This window comes from Notamacropus eugenii, chromosome 6, assembly GCF_028372415.1.
Source record: "Notamacropus eugenii isolate mMacEug1 chromosome 6, mMacEug1.pri_v2, whole genome shotgun sequence".
Classification (NCBI taxonomy): domain Eukaryota; kingdom Metazoa; phylum Chordata; class Mammalia; order Diprotodontia; family Macropodidae; genus Notamacropus; species Notamacropus eugenii.
Window position 1 is genome coordinate 312,751,349 of NC_092877.1, and position 20,521 is coordinate 312,771,869.

At 37.7% G+C, this 20,521-nt stretch overlaps 1 protein-coding gene across 2 annotated transcripts in view; it reads right to left on the bottom strand.

Annotated features, from left to right (window-relative positions):
- The window catches only part of BARD1 (BRCA1 associated RING domain 1), a 134,353-nt gene that overhangs the window by 51,456 nt on the left and 62,376 nt on the right, over window positions 1–20,521 (bottom strand). For both annotated transcript variants that reach the window (XM_072617501.1, XM_072617502.1), the window contains 2 exons: window positions 11,276–11,356; window positions 7,884–8,056 (listed from right to left, as the gene is read on the bottom strand). In XM_072617501.1, coding sequence (XP_072473602.1) covers window positions 7,884–8,056; window positions 11,276–11,356 — 254 coding nt within the window. The remainder of the gene's footprint in view (window positions 1–7,883; window positions 8,057–11,275; window positions 11,357–20,521) is intronic.

The window sequence follows — 20,521 nt, forward strand, 5'->3', positions numbered from 1 at the left end:
ATGGGGGAGTCAACAAGCATAAATGGGACTATAAGATACACAGAGCAGACAGTCACAAAATATTCTTTTAAAAAAACTGCAGCCCACTGGATAAACCTAAAATGGAGAATTTATGGAAAGATATGAACAAGAACTGCACAGGGAAAATAGGAATAGATGGGCAGAAAGCTGCCTCATTGGAGAAAGCAGTGACACCTGACATCAAAAAGTCACTGAAATGTATTTTTTTTTTAAAACACCTTCATTTTCCCACAATTTTCCAGTCTTCTAGTAGTTTCTACGATTGTCTCACACTTCATGAGAGGCTACTGCGTGTGGAACATTTCGCTATATCCAAGGGGCTAAGCATCATGGTAGGGTATGGGAAATGATCATTTCTTCTAAGAAAGAAAAAGTCATATCTTAATATTTAGTCTCATGAGTCCTTTCAGAGTTATATCGGTTACGTAATTAACTCTGCATCTTGTAAACCTGCTTTTCATTCCAACATGTATGGATGCTTTTGCAATATGGTGTTGGGAAGTACCCAAGTCTTCCTGGAAGGGCCAGTGCTCTATCCACCGTGCCACCCAGCTGCCCCTGCATTTAAAAACATGCTTAACAATGATCACGTGTGAAAGACTTAGCTACTCTGACCAAGGTAATGATCCAAGACAATTCCTAAGGACTCATGATGAAAAGTGCTCTCCACCTCCAGAAAAAGAACTTTTGAACTGTGGTGCCAACTGAAGTATAATTTTTTTTTCACTTTATTTTTCTTGTTTTTTTTTCCCCACATCACTAATATGGAAATATGTTTTGCATGAGTTCACATATATAATTGATATCACATTGCCTGACTTCTCAATGGGTGGGGGAAGGTTTGAAAGAGAATCTGAAACTCAAAAATTTGTTTAAATGAATTTGAAACAAAAAAATTTTAATGTTAAAAATGGATAATATATAATTTAAAAAGAAATAATAATAATAATAACAATATTATGAAGAGCCATAGGCTTTACCAGATTGCCAAGGAAGGGAGGGAGGGAGAGAGGGAGGAAGGGAGGAAAGAAGGATGGAAAGGAGAGAGGGAGGGGAGACTTAATAAGCACTCACCATCTCATTTAATCCTCACAACAACACTGGGATGTAGGTGGTATTATTATCTTCATTTTACAAATAAGGAAACTGAGGCAGACATAAGTTAAGTGACTTGCCCAGGGTCATACAGCTACTAAATGCCTGGGGCTGGATCTGAACTCAAGTCTTCCTGCTATCTCCTTGAAATAATCTTTCGAAGAACGTCCTATTCATATGCAAAAACCTTGCTCTAGGTAAAGAATAAAGTTGGAGATTTTGTTGACTAACTCTTGACTACACTGGCAGCCATCACTAAGCTGACTGGACATTGGTTCTATTTGGGAAATGGTGCAAAAAGCAAGCTCTGAGGCCCACACTCAAAGAGTCATTGACAACACGCACCTAGGGCCCTGTCAGAGTATCTTAAAATGTTTCACTTTATTTTCCCACTACAAACTGCTATTTCACTTTAAATGAAACACCCCGTACAGAATACAGAATAACCTTTTTTATTTCCCAAGAACAGAGCAGCAGGTGCCTGCTCACAACTGTTCACTAAATGAGTATTACTAAGGGAGGGAAGGAGGAGCTTATCATCAAATTTAAACGTGCACCTGCTGCAGAGACGACTACAGGCCACCAGGTACCTAACAGAAAAGCAGCAAGACCGTTTTGTAGTAATGCTGAGCTTATTGTGCATAGCAAGCTGATCAGGCAGTCCATCTGAGTGGAGAGTGTTTATGTGAAACACTGTGAAACTGCAAATACAGAGATCTAATATTTCAAGTCTCTTGGCTTCCCATGAACCAAGAAAGACACTGGAATTCAAGAGGAAAAATACATGAGAAAAAAAAAAACCTGACCATAAAATATAAATTATCTCTGAGCAGGAGATTAACTTAAAAAAAAATTAACTAGGCCACAGGGACAATTAATAGGTCCATTGGTCCATATAATATTTTCCATTTATAGCCCAATATCCTTCCTAGTAAGAGTAAAGTTAGTGAGTAGCAAAGTATTCTAACTGCTAAATCGTGTGCCTTTCCAAAACAGCAGAATTCATAAAGCCAACCCACATAATGTTTTATATAAAAGCTCAAATCTCATTATGAGCTTTTTTTTCTTTAACTGAAGAAGACAAGGAGAAAGTTGGGGGAGGAATCATGCTTTTAGCAGTTAACAATACAGACATTTATACAACAGAGGAAGAGATGGCAGGAAATCAGGTCTCAGATACAGATATATGACTCCTACCCATTCTTTCAATTAAAAACTCTAATTATCACATGTAAAATGATATGTCATTTGTATACAACATATTAGCTGAATGAATAGGGAAGATAGTAAATCTGAACTAAAGAAAGTATTGTATTTTAGTACTTCAATTCAATGTATTACAAAAATTCTTTCAATATTTTCTTCCCGAGATCTAGGGGTAAAAATAGACTATGTTGTCCTGGAGGAATTGACTCTTCCTCCAATGTGAATGTTGGAATAACAACCTTTTAACAGCAACAATAAAGAAAGAGGGTGGTGGTGGGGTGCAAATTGAGTTTTAACAAAATTGGTGTTCTTGAAGACATGATAACATTGTGGGGAAAAGTGTCATACTTTTAAAAGTTCACATTCATTAGCGACCTCAATCCACATTATGTACAACAGGATAAGAAATAACTGAATAGAAATTAATCTTATACTACATGAAGCCCACCTTCATGAATTGTACAGAATGAGATATTTTTAAAGGCCAAACTCACATTGCAACAATAAGAAAAATAAAGATAAGAAAAATAAAAATAAGCCTTTGCGTCAGAAAACTTAACAGACAGGAACCCAATTATGCTTATCTAACATATAAATTCTATATAAAGTATACTCATCCATATCATTAGTCTTAACTATACTACTTTACACCACTTATCTGTTTTTACCAAAAAGGAAAATCAAGGCTTGGAAATATCAAAATATTTTGATAATAATAGTAGCTAGCATTTATAAAGCACCTACTACATGCAAGTACTATGCTAAGTGCTTTACAAATATTCTCTCAACAACCCTGTAAGGTTGGTGCTATTATCATCTTCCATTTTACAGCTAGGGAAACTGAGGCAAACAGGGATGAGGCAACTTGTCCAAAGTCATACTGCTAGTAAATAGCTGAAGTCTTCCTGACTCTAGGCCTACCACCCTATCTACCGAGGGGGCATGTACACAGAAAAATGTTTTCAGGTTCACCTGAATTAAGTGAATTAACAACTAACAAGTTATGCAGAAAAATAAACCTTTTCCTCCACATATATGCATGAATCCAGATACTCCAAAAGAACTACAAACCTATCCACCAATACAGATTACAATCCATCCCTGTCTAATTATCTTGTAAAACTGTTTTTATCCAAGTCTCCAAAAAGCCTCCATGTCCTAGTCGACCCTCTGTTACTTTTAGTATTTCACGGATAAAATTCAACAGTCAGGATATATAGTGGCTAGCCCTTACTGTGGCTACAGGAATTTAACATCTCATTTTCTGCACATATACATCTCTGAAAATGAATTACACTAGGCTTCTGAAGCACAGGGCACTGTTGGTAATAGGCCAAAGCCTATTGATGGCCATCACACAAGTTTCTATTGTCCTTGGGGTCATCTACCATTTTGATTCTTTTGAGACTATGTTTTTTACAATTCATAGATAATCAGTAACCTCAGCAGAACAGTGGTGTTTTAAAAATATGGCCTTGCGTGTCATGGAGCAGTTTAGACTGAGATTGTTGAAAGCACTCTCAAATTTGTCAAATGCTTTATTCAACTTTGAGTCCAGGCACAATTTCCATCTGTAGTGCTTGCCTAAGACAAACTGTATTGACAGACCAACTCAATGAGTTGCCCATTCAAACGTAAGCTACACTCTGGGCAATAAGCATCCTTCATGCCCCTTGGTTTTCCCCCCAGGGAGGGCTAGGTCAATCTGTTCTGAATGACCATGGGCATCTTTAAGAAAGTCCAGTAGTATTTCAAGGCTTAATGTAATTAACATAATGTCATTCATAAACAAGAGAGTCTGGAGAACTTCACCACCTGGTGACCATCTCTGAACAGTCTCTATAGAAATATTTATATTACTTGTAAAAATACGTGCTAACAACTTAAGTAAGAAAACACTCCCTTCCCACTGTCAAACCAGTTTGATTTGAATTATAATACTGAGTCTTGAGAAATATCTGATATGCTCACAACCTGACTGCTATCCCTAAAGAGCATTATGATATAGCTAAAAAAAACTGAAAGGGGACAAAAGAACCCTGGGGCACATGCACATAAAATAACAGTAACAACCACCAATAATAACAGCAGATAACATTATATAGTGCTTATTAGGTGCCATGCACTATGCTAAGTGCTTTACAATTATCTCATTTGATCCTCACAATAACCTCTGCTACTATTATTCCCATTTTACAGATGGGGAAACTGAGACCAACAGGACTAATTGACTTGCCCAGGGTCATATATCTAGTAAGTGGCTGAGGTCAGGTTTGAATTCAAGGTAAAAGAACCAGCAAAGTAGACTGATGGAGAGGAGAAAAACAGGGAGAAAATGATATCCAAGATGCCCAGGAAGAAAAGCGTAGCCTGGAGGAAGCTGGGCAGTTTATAGTGTCAATCAGTACAGAAAGACTGAGGAAGACTAAGGAGGCAGTGATGGAGCTAGAAGCTACAGTTCAGTGGGAAGGAGAAGAAGGTGGTAAATACAGAATAATCTTTGTAAAACTCTGCTATTGGAAGGATAGCAGAGAAAGTGTTGTGAGTTGTTGTTTTTTAGGAGTGGTTAGATTCATTTAAGAGTTGTAAGGGGCCTCAGAGGCCATCTGGGAAATCAGTCCAGTCCAACATTCTCACTCTGGTGGATAAAAATCGGTCACAGTACAAACTCAGGTCCTTCAAAACCAAACCCAAAACCCTTTTCCATATCTGACCAAGCTGCTAAGGAAAGAAGAATTTAGTAAAAGGGAGAGATCAAAAATGGAGGGAGGGAGGGAGGGAGGGAGGGAGGGAGAGGGAGGGGGAGGGAGGGAGGGAGAGGGAGGGGGAGGGAGGGAGAGGGAGGGGGAGGGAGGGAGGGAGAGGGAGGGGGAGGGAGGGAGGGAGAGGGAGAGGGAGGGGGAGGGAGAGAGAGAGAGAGAAAGAGAGAGAGGGAGGGAGGGAGAGAGAGAGAGAGAGAGAGAGAGAGAGAGAGAGAGAGAGAGAGAGACAGGAGAGAGAACACAATCAACGGAACAAAATCCTGAAAGAGACAGACAAGAAAATATGGTAGCACAGATGGAGAGGTCAAACCTTGCCATATCATTCTCTCGGGGACAGGAGGGAAGGGAGGAAAGGATAGGTAAAGACATCCTGAAAGTTTGGAGGTAAGGATGAGGGCAGATGAGGGAGTTCATGTCAGAAGGCTTCAATCCCAGAAGACAGGGGAGCCATCTGCTGAGAGGGAGGATGAGGGGAGAGGGAGCTAGAGAGAAAGAAGAGGTCCAGAATATGGCATGGATGACAGAGATGATAAAAGGATTGCTGTGCAGCAAAGCCCCTACCCCCCCCCCCAAAAAAAAACAAACCACGAGTGTGTTTGATTCTCTTCTAGATCTTAAATTCTAAAGATCTCAATCCTCTTCTTCAACCCACTGGGGCTCTAATTTCACATTTAGAGATTGCCCTTCTTTGCCTTACTGTTGCTTTGTGGTTGCTGAGTCATTTCAGTACCGTCTGACTCTCTGTGACCCCATTTGGGGTTTTCTCAGCAAAGATACTGAGTGGTTTATTATCTTCATTTTACAAATAAGGAAACTGAGGCTGAGAGCTGTTATACACACACACACACACACACACACACACACACACACACACACACACACATACATACACATATATAACAACAGATGTTAAGAAGGCAGGCAGAAGGAACACCTTTACTAAAACTAACAGCAACAAGTTGCCATTAATTAAGTCACATTTCAGTAATGCTCTGGTGATCTTGGAAATTTTATAATGCAAAGAGATTCCCCTAAATTCAGTCCAAGCATCAGTTGATATATGTTGCTGTGCTATTACAAGGCAATGAAAGACTGTCCAGTATCTTCAATGTGACTAGTAAACACGGATATATTAGTTTTCCAAGGCTACAGTTCTCTTTGGAAGTCAGTAGTAAAAATATATGCTATACTATATATGCAAGGACCCAATGAATAACACAGAAAAATGACAAACAGCTGTAGCTGTTGCAACAATAGCTGAGTTTCAACACATCTGTGGCTAGGTGGCATCACAGTGCATAAAGTGCTGGGATGAGAGTCAGAAAGACTCATCTTGCTGAGTTCTAATCCAGCCTCAGACATTTACTAGCTGTGTGACTCTGGGTACGTCACCTAACCCTGTTTGCCTCAGTTTCCTCATCTGTAAAATGAGCTAGAGAAGGAAATGGCAAACTACTCCTGTAACTTTGCCAAGAAAACTCCAAATGGGGTCACAGTGTCAGATACAACTGAAAGGATGGAACAAGAATATCTGAACAACAGAGTATTATGTAGTTCTGTTGCTCAGTTACACTTCAAGATATTAAAGTGTTGATTCAAAAGTGGCTATTCCTCTATTCACAGGATCCTAGATCTATAACTAGAAAGCACCTTAAAAAGTCCTCTAGTTCAAGACAGTTTTATTACAAATGAAGAAACTAAGGCTCACAGAGTTAATTAGTCCATATCTAGAAAAGCTTCCAAGATTTTCCACAATGCAGCATTTCAAACCTGATAATTATAAGTAGCTGGTTTAAGATTCATATAAATAGGATTGTTTAATTCTTTCTTTTTCTTTCTTTTTAATCCCTGCTATAATGCTGAGCCCATAGTAGGCACTTCATAACTGCTAACTAACTGATTATTCTTTCAATAGCTGATTTTTAGCTTCTACCTTTTTCAAAGTACACGGTCATCTCCAATAAATGATTTTCTTTTATATCTTTAATTCTCACACTTGGGAGATAATTTAGAAGGAATATGAATATTTTTCTTATATTGAACTTTCTGAATTATCCTCATCCTCTGGGAGAACTTTAATGAGATTAAGTGGGAAACTGGTATATCAGCTTACTCCAATTTAATTCAACACTGAAACTAAACATTATAGTCTTACAAACCTAAGAGGATGAGGCAACAGACTAAGACAAAAAGTCCACACGAGCCATTTACTTGGGACGTGTTCCATGGTGTCTATTTTAAAAGGCAATTTCCAAAAGTCACCAACACCCTTTTGTGCCACTGCAAAACAACAGTCATGAGTCTCATCTGAAAGATGCAAAACCTTTCATTATGATGCAAGTTAATCATAGGGTTCTACTTAACATCTGAATTCTTGCATATATTCTAGGACATTATGTCCAAGTGGACATAAGGAAAAATGCAAGATGGTAAATAAATGCAATGGTCAATTTCAAATTACTCCATATATTTTAAAACAATTGGTTCTTGTAAGATATAAATAAGGCCAAAAGAATAAAAGCTTTCAAAATAAGCTTGATAATTGTTCCATCACCAAAAGAAAGCTCTCTGTCTCTGTCTCTGTATATACACGTCTTATAACTACAGAAGGAAAAAGGCACATATATGCCGATTTTTAAACCATTATGAAAATCACATCTAATTCTGAGAGACAGAAGAGATAAGGGGATAAAAAAAACCCAACAACACATCAACCTATATATTAAGGTCTTTACTTCACAAGTGATGACAATTTAGAAATTCCCGTCAGTTATAGTAGCACGTTTCCACCCCACTTACACAGCATTTCGGGAGGCTCCATGGGAGAGTAACAGCTTGGCAATGCTCACGTGCCCATTCCTGACTGCATCATGGAGTGGTGAGTCATTCTGGTAGCCAGTGGTGTTTACCAAGGCCTTGTGTTTTAACAGCAGCTCCACAACCTTGTGATGTCCATGATTACAGGCTTCGTGCTAATTGATACAAATTGGAGGGAAGACAGAAGGGTGACAAAGAATAAGTAAACAAAATCCTAAAGATAGCAAAAAACACAAAAAAACTTTTTTTTTTTAAAAGATGCTGAATTAAGTTCAGAATTTTGCTTTTATGTAGTCTAGATTCAATTTATTCAGACAAACATTCATAGGCATAATAAAGGTACTTATTCTATGCCTTAAAAAAATCACAAATCTAAAAGCTCTTAGAATGCTCTCCCTGACATCAGATCACTGTCTCTTACAGATACTCCTCCTGAACGCTACTTTTATATATGTATTGTCTCCCGCAATAGAATATAATAGGCAGGAACTGTCTTACTTTTGTATTTCTATTCCTCACATTCACAGTGCCTAGTACCTAGTAAGCAGTAATCTTTTTTTTTAAAATTTTCATTTAGTATTTTATTTTTTCCCAGTTACATGCCAAAACAATTAACATTTTTTTTTTAAAACTTTGAGTTCCAAATTCTCTCTTTTTCCCCCTCCACTCCTTCCCTAATTGAGAAGGCAAGCAATTCCATATAGGTTATACATGTGTAGTCATGCAAAACATTTCCTAATTTATTAGTCATGTTGTGAAAGAAAACAGACCAAAAAAAAAACAAAACAAAAACCCTCAAGAAAAATAAAGTAAAAATTATGTTTCAATCTGTATTCAGACATCATCATTTCTTCTTTGGGGATGGATAGCATTTTTCATCATGAGACCTACAGAGCTGTCTTGGATCGCTGTATTGCTGAGAATAGCTATAGCCATTCATAAGTGATCAACTTACAATATTGCTGTTACTTTGTACATGATATGTTTCACTTTCCATCAGTTCCTAGAAGTCTTTCCAGGTTTTTCTGAGAGGATTCTGCTCATCAATTCTTACAACACAATAGTAATTCATCATAATCACAGCACAATTTGTTCAACCATTCCCCAACTGGGGGGTATTCTCCTAAATTTCCAATTCTCTGCCACCAGAAAAGAGCTGACAAGCAGTAATCTTAATAAATGCTTTTTCATTCATTTGCTCCATTCAGGTTATAAAGACAAAAGATTTTAACTTGAGCCCTGAGTGATAAGTCCTTTATGGAAGAAATACAGGGAACATGTATTTTACAGAAAATATTGTTAATCATAAAATCCCAGATTTAGAGCTAGAAGAGACTTTTTAACAAGCAGTTATTAAACGCTTACCGCATGCGGCTATTATGCAATGCTGGGGATATCAAAACAGAAGCGAGAGTCTATGACTTAGGAGAAGACTTCAAGTAAAGGCTGGACCATGATAATGAATGAAATATTATTAGGGTGTGGATGAGACTAGATCAAAAGTTCTTAACCTAGGTTCCATGAACTTTTTAAAAAAATACATACATTTTGATCACTATTTCAACAGAACTGGTTTCCTTGTAACGTTATGCACTTTATTTAAAAAAAAAAAAAAACATCCTAAGGAGTCCATAGGTGTCACCTGACTGTCTACGATACAAAAAGAGATTGAAAACTCTTAGATTAGAAGGTCCATCCTTTCAGATGGAAATTCTGTAACTATCTGAAGTAACCGTGACCTGAGCTGAATGCATACCACAATTTCACCTATGATAAAGTTGGCAGTTTTCCACTGATCAAACTGCTATGAACAGCATAAAAATATTCAAAATCTACACCTACTTACATGAGTTCCTACGTCTACAAAGCAGCTGTATTACCAGCCGACACAGCAAGTGGCCAAGGCTTACCAACTATCATTAGCAAATTGTCTGAGCCCAACGGTACCTAAATAGAACTAACAACTGAATGGAAGATATCAAAACAGACTCCAGAGAAAAGAAATACTCCAGGTAAACTTTGTCCCCATTTTTTTTAACATGTGATCGCACCATCACTCTGCATTTTAATAAACCTATCTGAACAAATTCCCTCTTAGGAATTAACATGCATCTTGGTATGTCTGATTCAGAAAATAGGTCATATTAAAGTTGCTTTTTTATTGGCAAAGGGAACCCTAATCAATACAGTGAGACAGAATACTCACTCCTTTTTGCTTTCGTGTGCTTTCCAGATCACGAAAAAAATAATTAAATCAATCATGAAAACATTAGCAAGTCCAAGAAAGTTTCTACAATCCGTGACTCAGGGCTGGATGAACACCTTCCTGGCACGATATTTTGGCTAGTGGGGACACTACTACATATCACTTTAAGCCTGCATGCTCCTGGGCTAATTAGACTCCCAATTTCTGTGCTGAATTTCTGGTTTGCAGGATGAGTGCATCTCCCTCATTTGTTGACATCTTCTGAAGCTGCACATGTCATATCTCATGTTTATTGTCCTAATGCAATTAGCCCAGATAGCAAGCACTTGTTTCCAAATGCAAGCAGCTTGTACTGTTATTTCCTGTGGATTCCTCACATTACATCTTTAGCTGCACACTGCATCAAAAGCCAAAAAGATCTCCACAAAAAAATTGGCTCTAAATAAATGAAAAAAAAAAATACTAAAGAGCTGTCAGAATAACAATGCAGCAGGGCTACAGTTTCCTTCCTTCTGTCCATATATAGCAATATCTCAATGGGACTTACTTTCCTGTGAAAAACATCATATATTTCTTGACACGGCCAGCAGCAAAAGTCAGCCTTTAATGGGACCAGACTTTAGAAGGTGAGACCTTCCTAAATTTAGCAGCAGCTCCACTAGCTCTTGGGTGAAGCAATAAAAAAAAAAAAAAAACCCAAACACCAAAAAGGAAATTGGCAGCACAAAAAAACAAAAAAAACCAACAACAACCCATAACCACCCTAAACCCTTAGGAAGTGAGTCAAGATAACAAAATAATCTCTACTAGGGGTCCATGAATAGATTGCAAGTGAGTTCATGGACTTGGATAAGAAAGAAAAACAACAGCTTTACTTTTACTCATTTCTACCTGAAATTTAACATTTTCTTTAATTATGAATACAGGCAACAAACATTATTGTGAGAAGACATTCCATAGGCTCCAAAAGACTGACAAATGAATCCATGACACCAAGGTCAAGAATCTCTGCCCTAGATAATACACCAACAACACTGAAGGGCAGGTCAGGAACTATTTATTCCCTTATAACTAAAGAATTAATTTCATTAAAGGAAAAAAAAAAGGCAGAGAGGGATGTCCCACAGGGGAGTCAGGTAATCAGAGAGTAAAGAAAGCTGAAAAATACCAATGGAGTCCATCCAGCATGGTCTTTAACATTTGGGTCACTTCCATTTTGGAGTAAGTGTTCAACAGATGGTATGTCACCCTAGGGAAAAAAAAATACAAAAGCAATACATGAACATTAGATTTATAACAGGATGGGAACAGAAAGAAAATATCTTATTACTCTTTAGAAAGATAAAAAGGTAAAGCTTCTCAGCTTCTCCCTTCTGTTGCCACAATCTCGTGATTCAATCATTTTAAGTGAAATTAAAATGTGTTGTACTCTGGGGAAAGGAACAAAGGTTGTTACTTAAAAATGAATTTGTACTCATTTTAGAACCAAATTCTGAAGGCAAAGGATCATAGATTTCAAACTGGAAAAGAAAATGAAGGTCATCTAGCCCTATCTCCCTGAATTTCCCTCTCCCTACTTTACAGAAGTGAAAACTTGCCCATAGAAAGTGGAGAAATCAGGATTCAGACCCAGGTCTTCCAACTCCAGGTACTGTTCTCAGGCTATTATCATTACACTGTCTCTAAACCAAGTCAAACTATCTTTAGCTGCATGCTCCAAGTTTCTGCTGTTGAAAATTAAAGGATTCCTATTGGAAGGGAGATGAAAAATCATAGGATCTCAGAGATCATGGGATCACAGATCTAGGACTAGAAGGGACCTCTGATGAAACTGAGACTCAGGAGAAAAGGAAGTAATTTGCTGAAACTTAGTATTCAAACCCAAATCCCTCCAGCCAAGATCAGGCATTCATTCTACTGTCTCTGTAATGGTCACAATTAAATGTCAAACTAATGTTGATGACAAAGAAACAGAACGAATCCTACCAGTCCTTCCCAAAAAGGCATCCTTCTTATACTAAGACAAAGATTTAATGTTTACTGTTTTAAAAGTCACATCATTTCATTCCCCTTCTCCCAAATCCTCCCACTGGGCAGCTGGAAAAATCTGCTACCAGAGGAGGCACCTTCCCCCACTTTCTTTCTCTTTTTTTGTCCTCTCCCATGGCAAGGGGTGCCCAGAATCCATCCAGGCTGCTTGACGCTACCATGGTTTGGATGAGATGAGATTCACCAACTCTACTGGAAAGCCACCAGACCTTAACATTTGCCTTGTTCTTGCCTCCTAAAGACCTCCAGGCCTTACCATCTGCCCTAGAGACACACAACAGAGCCATTCAATTTAATGACACAACCTAAAGACCCCTGGGCCTTGCCAGCTACAAACCTTCTCCCCCAGATTTCTGGACCTTTCCATCTCCACTGCAGTGCAACCATCTTTTATGTGATTTTCCCTCAAGTATAGCATGAGCTCCTTGAAAACTGTCTTGCTTTTCTACTTTTATTACTAGTGCTTAGTTTGAGTTCAGTCCTTGGCACACAGGTGCTTAAAAAATTTTCCTTCCCTCATTCATCCAAGACAAAAAAAAAAAAAATTACACACATGAAAATGTTTTATTAAAAAACCAAACTGCAAAACCAGAAACAAAAAAACCAAGAAGAGTTTTACTTAAATCAGTAACAATCCAAGTAAAAACTGCCAACCCCCCCTTATCTCCTAGACAGTGACTCTCTACCCCAGTCCTTTAATTTCATTTTTATTCTTCTCTATTTGCTGGGAGGTTTTTTCTGGGCAGAGGCAGTTGCTTGGTTGAAACTGACAGAAATAGGAATATGTACAAACTTATTCAAAAAGCCCCTTGGGAATTAGCGTTTAATTTTCCCCCCTAGTTGAAGACCAAAACAATCATCCCATTATCTTCCACTGGAGCTGTGAGGAACAGAGCTTCTGTGAAAACCATGATATAGCCTCTCCCCTAGATAATTTTTTCCCTAGTCTTACATATTATTAACAGAAGTAATTACTAGAAGACAATATTTTACTCTGCATTAGAATTCACCTCCTGATTTGGGTGTAAAGTATTAAAATGAGGCAGAAAAGGGAGAACAACATTTAACAAAGGGTTGGTAGAATTCATTCTACTTTTTTATGTTATCTAGGCATACGTTCAAGTAGGTGAATAATGGCATTAATTCCATCCCCACAAATTAAAGATCTCTTCCAAGCACCCTGAAAATTTTGTTCACCAGAAAGGATTACCAAAATAGAAATAAGCAATGGTAATTCAGTATGGTAGTGGGAAAATATTTACCCTAAGATCACTTCCAACTCTCAAGTCCACACCACCATCAGACCACCATAGCTTTCAATACTTTTTCATCAATACATTAAAAAACGCTTAACATCAAAAATATATTTTGAACAACATTGCATCATTCCTACCTTGAGGATTCAAAAGGCATTTCAGTAGCTTATGTTACCTCAGATGTAGTATTATAAAGTCAAGTATTACTTTACAATAAATGTACAAAGCTAACTATTAACTGCATCAAAGTGACTAAATACTAGATTACCCATTTACGTTCACTACACAGAAAAGTCATGTGACACAGGTGATATACACAAACAGAAATTCAGAGTGAGCAGGCATCTTCATTCATTCCAGGCTGTCCACGGTGAAAACAAGACAGTATCAAAATAAAAACCAGCAGACTAAACAGATTCTGGGAAATTCATGAAAATAAGGTCCAACAAACAGAAGATGAGTGAAGGGATGTTTTCCATAGGCCCAAGAACTAGGTCAATAAATTTTCTTTGAAACAGAAAACCTAAGAATTCCTGGGGAAATGTTCACAATGAGGAAATAAAACTTTGCAATTAAGAAGTTAAGCTTCTATATGTGCTGCTATTTCTTTGAAAGTAAACCCTCTGAATTGCTGAAGCCAAGGAGAGGAGGATCCAGACTTCTGTTCCTCACACCAGGACTTTCCCTCACTTGTCTATTCCCCCGGAGAGAGAAGGAGGGAGAGAAATAGGGAGACAGATATCTAGTGCCTGGTAAACTTACTCATCCATTGTACAAAAAAGAAAAATAAGAAGATATGACAAGGGTCTCAATATGCAGAATGAAAAAGACATTTTTGGATATGGCCAATAAAGGAATCCATTTTGCCTGAATACGCATTACATGCTAACAAGGTTTTGGGTTTTTTTTCCCTCCTCTTCTCACGGGGAATGGGAAGAGTGGTGGGAGAAAAAAAATGTTTGATAACTGATAAAATCTTTTTTTTAAAAAAGAGTAAGATATATGGGAGAGGGTTTCTTTTTATTATGAAGACATTATAATACAAAGAGAATTTATGGGCCTCTAGTTCAATAAACAGCTTTTTTAAATTAGCATAAAGGACTGCACACAAAAGATATCATAAGGATTTCCTCTCTGTAATAATTCACATTTTCACATGTACCTATGTTGGATTCCAACCTTTCCCTAAGTGTATTGCTGAGGAGGTAAGACCATGCAGGTCAGAACTTAACCTCTTGCTCCAGAAGGATGGCTGGTTGCTTGGCAGCCAGCCAACATGCTAGAAAGGAATACAGTGATACCAGAATTAACAAATACCTTGGGAACAAAGCAAGTTTACAACACCGCATTATGTTGGGGGGGGAGGGGAATGATCATAATAACTGGAAGCAGGGCTGGCTGCAGTGATCTGTTTAGAGGAAAATACTCCAGCAATCTTCCAGGTAAAGGTGAAAAGGATCAATCCTAGGAAAAATAGTCAAGTCTGACAAGACTGACCTCTGCAATTCCCTGCTTCTTCCTGTTCAACTAAGCTTAACCACTTAACTGAGGTAAAAAACTACTCCTCCCCCTCTCATTATTCTAGCACCCAATGCCTTCCCAATCTTTTGACAAGCAGTCTCCAGTCTTTTCCCTCTCCCCACAAATCAAGAGTAACAGGCATTCTTAAGAGACTGAAGAATCTGAAATCAGTATGTTAGCGTGGCCAGCAGATGCATCTTTTAAATCTTGCACTTCAAACTGTAGATGGAAAGGATCTGTCCTTTATTAAAGGAATTTCAGGTACCTCCCTAAGGGTAAGCTTTGGGGGTAAGGAAAGGAAGGAGAAAGTAGGGAAGAAAGGGGAGCTCCTAAGTCTTTTCTTATTACTGGTCATCCAAGTAAGCCTGATTTAGTCTGGTAACTGGGATGAAGAAAGGGGAATCAGATAGGGATACTCAAAAGTCCTCAGGAATGCAGAAAAACAACAAAAATTAGGCAAAAGAAGCAGACACTGTTGATCATGACAGCTCCAAAAATTAACATCAGAAATGGGAAATTTGGGGAAATGTTCCAAAAATTAAAAGTTGTATTCAAAAGAAGGGAACCTAACTTAAATTTGCCTTCAGTTCCTTTTCTGACTTGCTTTCTGTAAGTCTTTCAGTCAACAAGCATTTATTAAGCCTCTATTACATGTCAAGCACTGAGAAAACAGATAAAAACCAAAAAGTTTTGCCCTCAAGGAGCTTACAATATAACATGGGGAAACACAGATAAATAATATAAGCATATAAAAATGCATGCCAGATGATGTGGGGGTAGTGAAAGCTAGGAGAATCAGAAAAGCCCTCATTTGGAGATGGCATCTGAACTGAGTTTTGAAGGAAACTGGGGCATCTGAAATCTAATTCAATAAATATTTATTAAGTGCCTACTATATGCCAGGCAGAGGCAAGGAGGGAAAGGAATCCAAGCAAGGCAAAGCAAATTACAAAAATGGGCAAGTGCAAAGTGGGGGACAGCAAGGAGGTCAGTTGGGGTGGACTATAGAGCGGAAAAGGCGAGTAACGTACAATAACCCTGGAAAGGTAGATTGGACAGGGCTTAACTGCTAAACAGTATTTATGTTTGATCCTCAAAGTAACAGAGCAAAGAAGTGACGTGGTCTCATGAAGAATGGATTTAAGAGGCAAGAAAACCAACTGGAAAGCTATCGGTATGGTTCAATATTACTATAATTGGTATTATGGGATGTATAAGGGTAATAAGGGAGGTAATAAGGGCCTATATACGAGGGTACCATATAAGCAAAGAGAAAGGAACAGATTCCAGGGATGCTATGGAGGTAGAATCAACAAGGCTTGGAATGTCGAGATTATGAACTTGTGAATAATGGTGGCACCCTTACAGAAACAAGGGGAAAAGGGAAGGTGTTGATAATGAGTTGTTTGACTATACAATGAGATGATTATGAAATCTAATAAGTAATAGTGATATAGTACTAAAATAGAAAATGGAGACTAATGATGGGATCACTGGGCCATGTGTCACAGGAAGGAGAACTAGAACCTCTCTCAAATACAAATTATGGAAAAGACAAGACAATTTCAGTCGGTTTCATGGATTAAGGTCCACAAAACCTAAACAAGGTAAGGATCCAAAGAACTAAAAACAAAGAGGTAATTTCCATCCACAGGATCCACAAGCTTGCAAGAGAACTGACCTCTGCTCCTTCTTCCTCCCTATAACATGGCAAGCCAAAGGGCAGAAGGGGTCCTGGCTGGGACAGCCACAGGACAGACAACACTCTGTGCCCAGCTTTCAGCCAAGGCCAGTTCTCCCCCAGAAGTCACTTGGAGAAGAGACTGAAGCCTGTGAAACATGATTTACTTAGGGAGGGAGGCTTTGAGGTCCACTCTACCAGCAGTGGAGGAAAATAAGGGGAAAAAAGACTGAAATTATCAAAGTTCTCAGGAGGGAGAAAACTCAGTTTAAAACACTGAGTATCAGCAGATAAAGCAGCAGGGAAGACATTAATAACAGAAAGGAATAGGGCCTCCAGAGAGGCAACTAAGTCAGGGAGACATGAGTTCAAATCTAGTCTCGGACACTAACTAGCTATCTGATGTTTGCCTCGGTTTCCTTAACTATAAAAATGTAGATAATAAAAGCACCTATCTCCCTAGGCTGTTGTGGTGATAAATGAGATAATATTCATAAAGTGCCTAGCACAATGACTGGAACATAATAGGCACTAATAAATGCAAGCTTTAAAAAATGTTTGTTTGTGTATGTTACTGGATCAGCTACCCAACTCCACACGCCTATGAATAAATATTATGAAACAAACAAAAGAACACCAGATGAGGCAAAGGACCTTGTAGATTCCCAAGAGAACAGCAGGATTTTCCTGAATTATTTAAAAGAGAAATAAGAATTCTCAAAACAGAATTTACAGCCTGTACTGCAGAAATAATTCACAGAATAGAAAAACCTGAATCCAGTGGCAAGACTCATCAAAGAAAGAAAAGCGAATTAATTGACTGGGAATGCAAATACACAAAAGAAAAGGGCAATCTGGAGGAAGAAAAGCAAAAAGCAATAACATTGAAAGAAAACACGATCCTCATACAAGCAAAATATATTAATCTCTAAAATATGATGTGTAGAAATTTTAAGTCTCCTCTTAGAAGACAAGTCAAAAAACTGAACATTCTAAAGCAAGAAATAATACAAGAAAACTGCTGAACAAAATGCCAATTAAAAGAATTCAATAGATTGTCTCCACAGATGAAGGGCTAGTCATATTGATATGGGTGCCATTTGTAAAAGAAATGACAACCCCCCAAAAGCTGATGAGATCACAAAAGAGTATAGACAGAAGAGAGCTCTAAATAGAACCTTGGGTTCCCACAATTGGGAAGCATGATATGGGTGATGATCCAGAAAAAAAAAAAAGTCAGCTATGTACTATAAAGACAGAGAGGACCAAAAGCATCCAAGAGGAAAGAGCATCAACTTCTACAGGGAGGCTGAGAAAGATGAGACCTGAAAAAGGCTATCGATTTGGACATTAAGAGATCACTGGTAATTTGAGAGAAAGAAGTCTGGAGCTACAAAGGCTTGGAAGACAAGACTTCAAGGGCTCTGGAACTGAGAGGAAAGGAAGCAGCAAGAACACACTCAAATCTGGCCACAAAAGGGAGAAGAGTTATGAAATAAGAACCTGAAAAGTTGCTAGGGGTCAAGTGAGTAGATTTTGAAGGAGTCACATTCTGGCACATTGGTAGTCAACAGAGAATGAGTCAGTAGAAAGGGAGAGATTAAAGATTAAAACAAGGTAAGGAAAATATCAATCTCTCAAAATATTTTTTTCACATCTTTTATTCTAATGCTAACTTCTTCTGTTCCAACATTTGAAAAGTTCTCAAAAAGTTTTTAAAAGGATTCCATATATTTTAAGTGCAAGCCAAGTCATAAACATATTTTACATTCCTAAATTAACAAAGTGGCTTTAAATATGTAAATGATATTAATATGTATTGGACTTTGAGCAGGTAGGTGAAGGTTGACAGAGCCTGGGGCCTTGAGTTGGGAAGACCAGAGTTCAAATCTGGCCTCAGACACTTACTAGCTGAATGACCTTGGGCAATTTATTTAACCCTTGTTTGCCTCAGTTTCCTCATCTGTAAAATGAACTAGAGAAGGAAATATCAAATTACTACAGGATCTTTGCCAAGAAAACTCCAAATGGGGTCACAAAGAGTTGGACAAGACTGAAACAACTTAATAACAATGTTAGAACTTCAATTTCCCCTAAACTTCAGTCTAAAAAATTTTTACCCAAAGCTTTGAAATTCTCATATTTATGTCTCCAAGAATACACAAATTTGAAATTTTCACAGTGTCTACCCTTCAGATATATTTTCAAAGTCTGCAAGAATGAGGATTTTAGGTAAGAAAGAATAAAGAAATCACTAAGGTACTTTGGAAAGGTGTGTGAATTATGATAGTCCAAGATTGTATTTAGGGAGGAGAAACAAAGGAAAACAACCTCCATGCTTCAAGTCTGCTTCTGGGAGGACTAAGTCCCTAAAGGAAAGAATTCAAGGAGAAGGGAGTTGACAGAGTAGTCTATATAAGGAAAGGCAGGGAAGACCAACTGGTACATTATTGAGCAAAAAAAAATGATGGCTAGAATTTATAAACTGTTTTAAGATTTGCAAAGTACTTTACAAATATTTTCTCATTTAATCCTCATAAACCCTGTAAGGGCAGTGCTATTATTACACCCATTTTATTGATGAGGAAAATAAAGATGAAGCAGGGAATGTGTGTAGAGTCTTGAAAAAGCAGTCAAAATTGCCCTTGTTACATACCTGTGCCTTTCTCACCTCAAATCATTCTGCATGTATTTTGCATTTAATTCTACATAAAAACTTTAGTAGGAAAATGGAGAGGAAGTAGGATATTGCTATAAAGTTGCTGAGAAAAAAAGAAAAGAAAAGGTATGGCTGTTAAGTTGTTCAAAGAAAGACTTGTGAAGGTCCTAAGATGGTTTCTTAAGTGGAAACTTAGGGGGTGGGGCATAAAACACCCACAATTTATTACAGAAAAAAAAGGCCAAGAATCTCAATCAGTACGAAAAGCATAAAAAATTTTGCTATAACTTTCACTCCAGATAAAAGCTGGCCTTCCTTCCATATGAGAAAGAACTCAGGGAATGCCTTGACACATCCCAAGATATCAAGGATAATGAAGTGGTTCTTTTAAAATAAAAAATGGGCCTTAAGATAGCCTTGAGAGACAGGAAGTACAATTATATCTACCTCCATTTTGCAGATGAGGAAATGGGTTTATCTATCCCCATGGAGCTGCTCAAGATTATATAAAGAGTAATAACAGAGAATCTGAACCTATGTCTTCTGATTTCTAATCTAAGGCTCTTCTCATTTCGTACTACTTATCAAAGCTGGGATTACCACAGGTTTCTGACTCCACTTCCTAAAACAAAGGAACACACACACATCCTCACAAATTTCACTTTCAGTAGAAAGTGAGGTAACATTAACACATAATCCATCTAACATTTCTATAAGAATTCTTCCTGTCCTAAAATTCCACATTGTTGTACAAAAAGATATTTTCAACAGGGTAGTAAAAGGTTTTTGAAAAGCCATGTACATTACCTGTTACCTTCCTTACTACCTGAAATGAAAGAGAGAGGAGTCAGTTTTTGTCACATAGGATTAAAATTACAATTTGGATTAGACAAAATGTCCTTAAGCTATTTTAGAGTTGGCTGGTGATTTTCTTTGATTTCTTTTTACATTATCACAGATGTCCCCTTATTAACATCCCACTCCTTAACCTCTTCCAAATATACATCAGATTAAATTGCACGTTTACTAAAACTCAATCTTTTTTTCCCTCCCTATACTTAACGGTTTCCCAGATATTCTCTCTTATGCAGATGCAATGTCAGGGGCATAAATAAGATTATGATAATGACAAAAGGTGTCACAGTAACTGGGTAAGCTCTAACTGATGTGAAGTTTCTAGGAAATAAATTAACTTTTCCTGCTTCTGATTTCTTCAAATTACTTTCCTTACTGTCAGGCTATTTACTG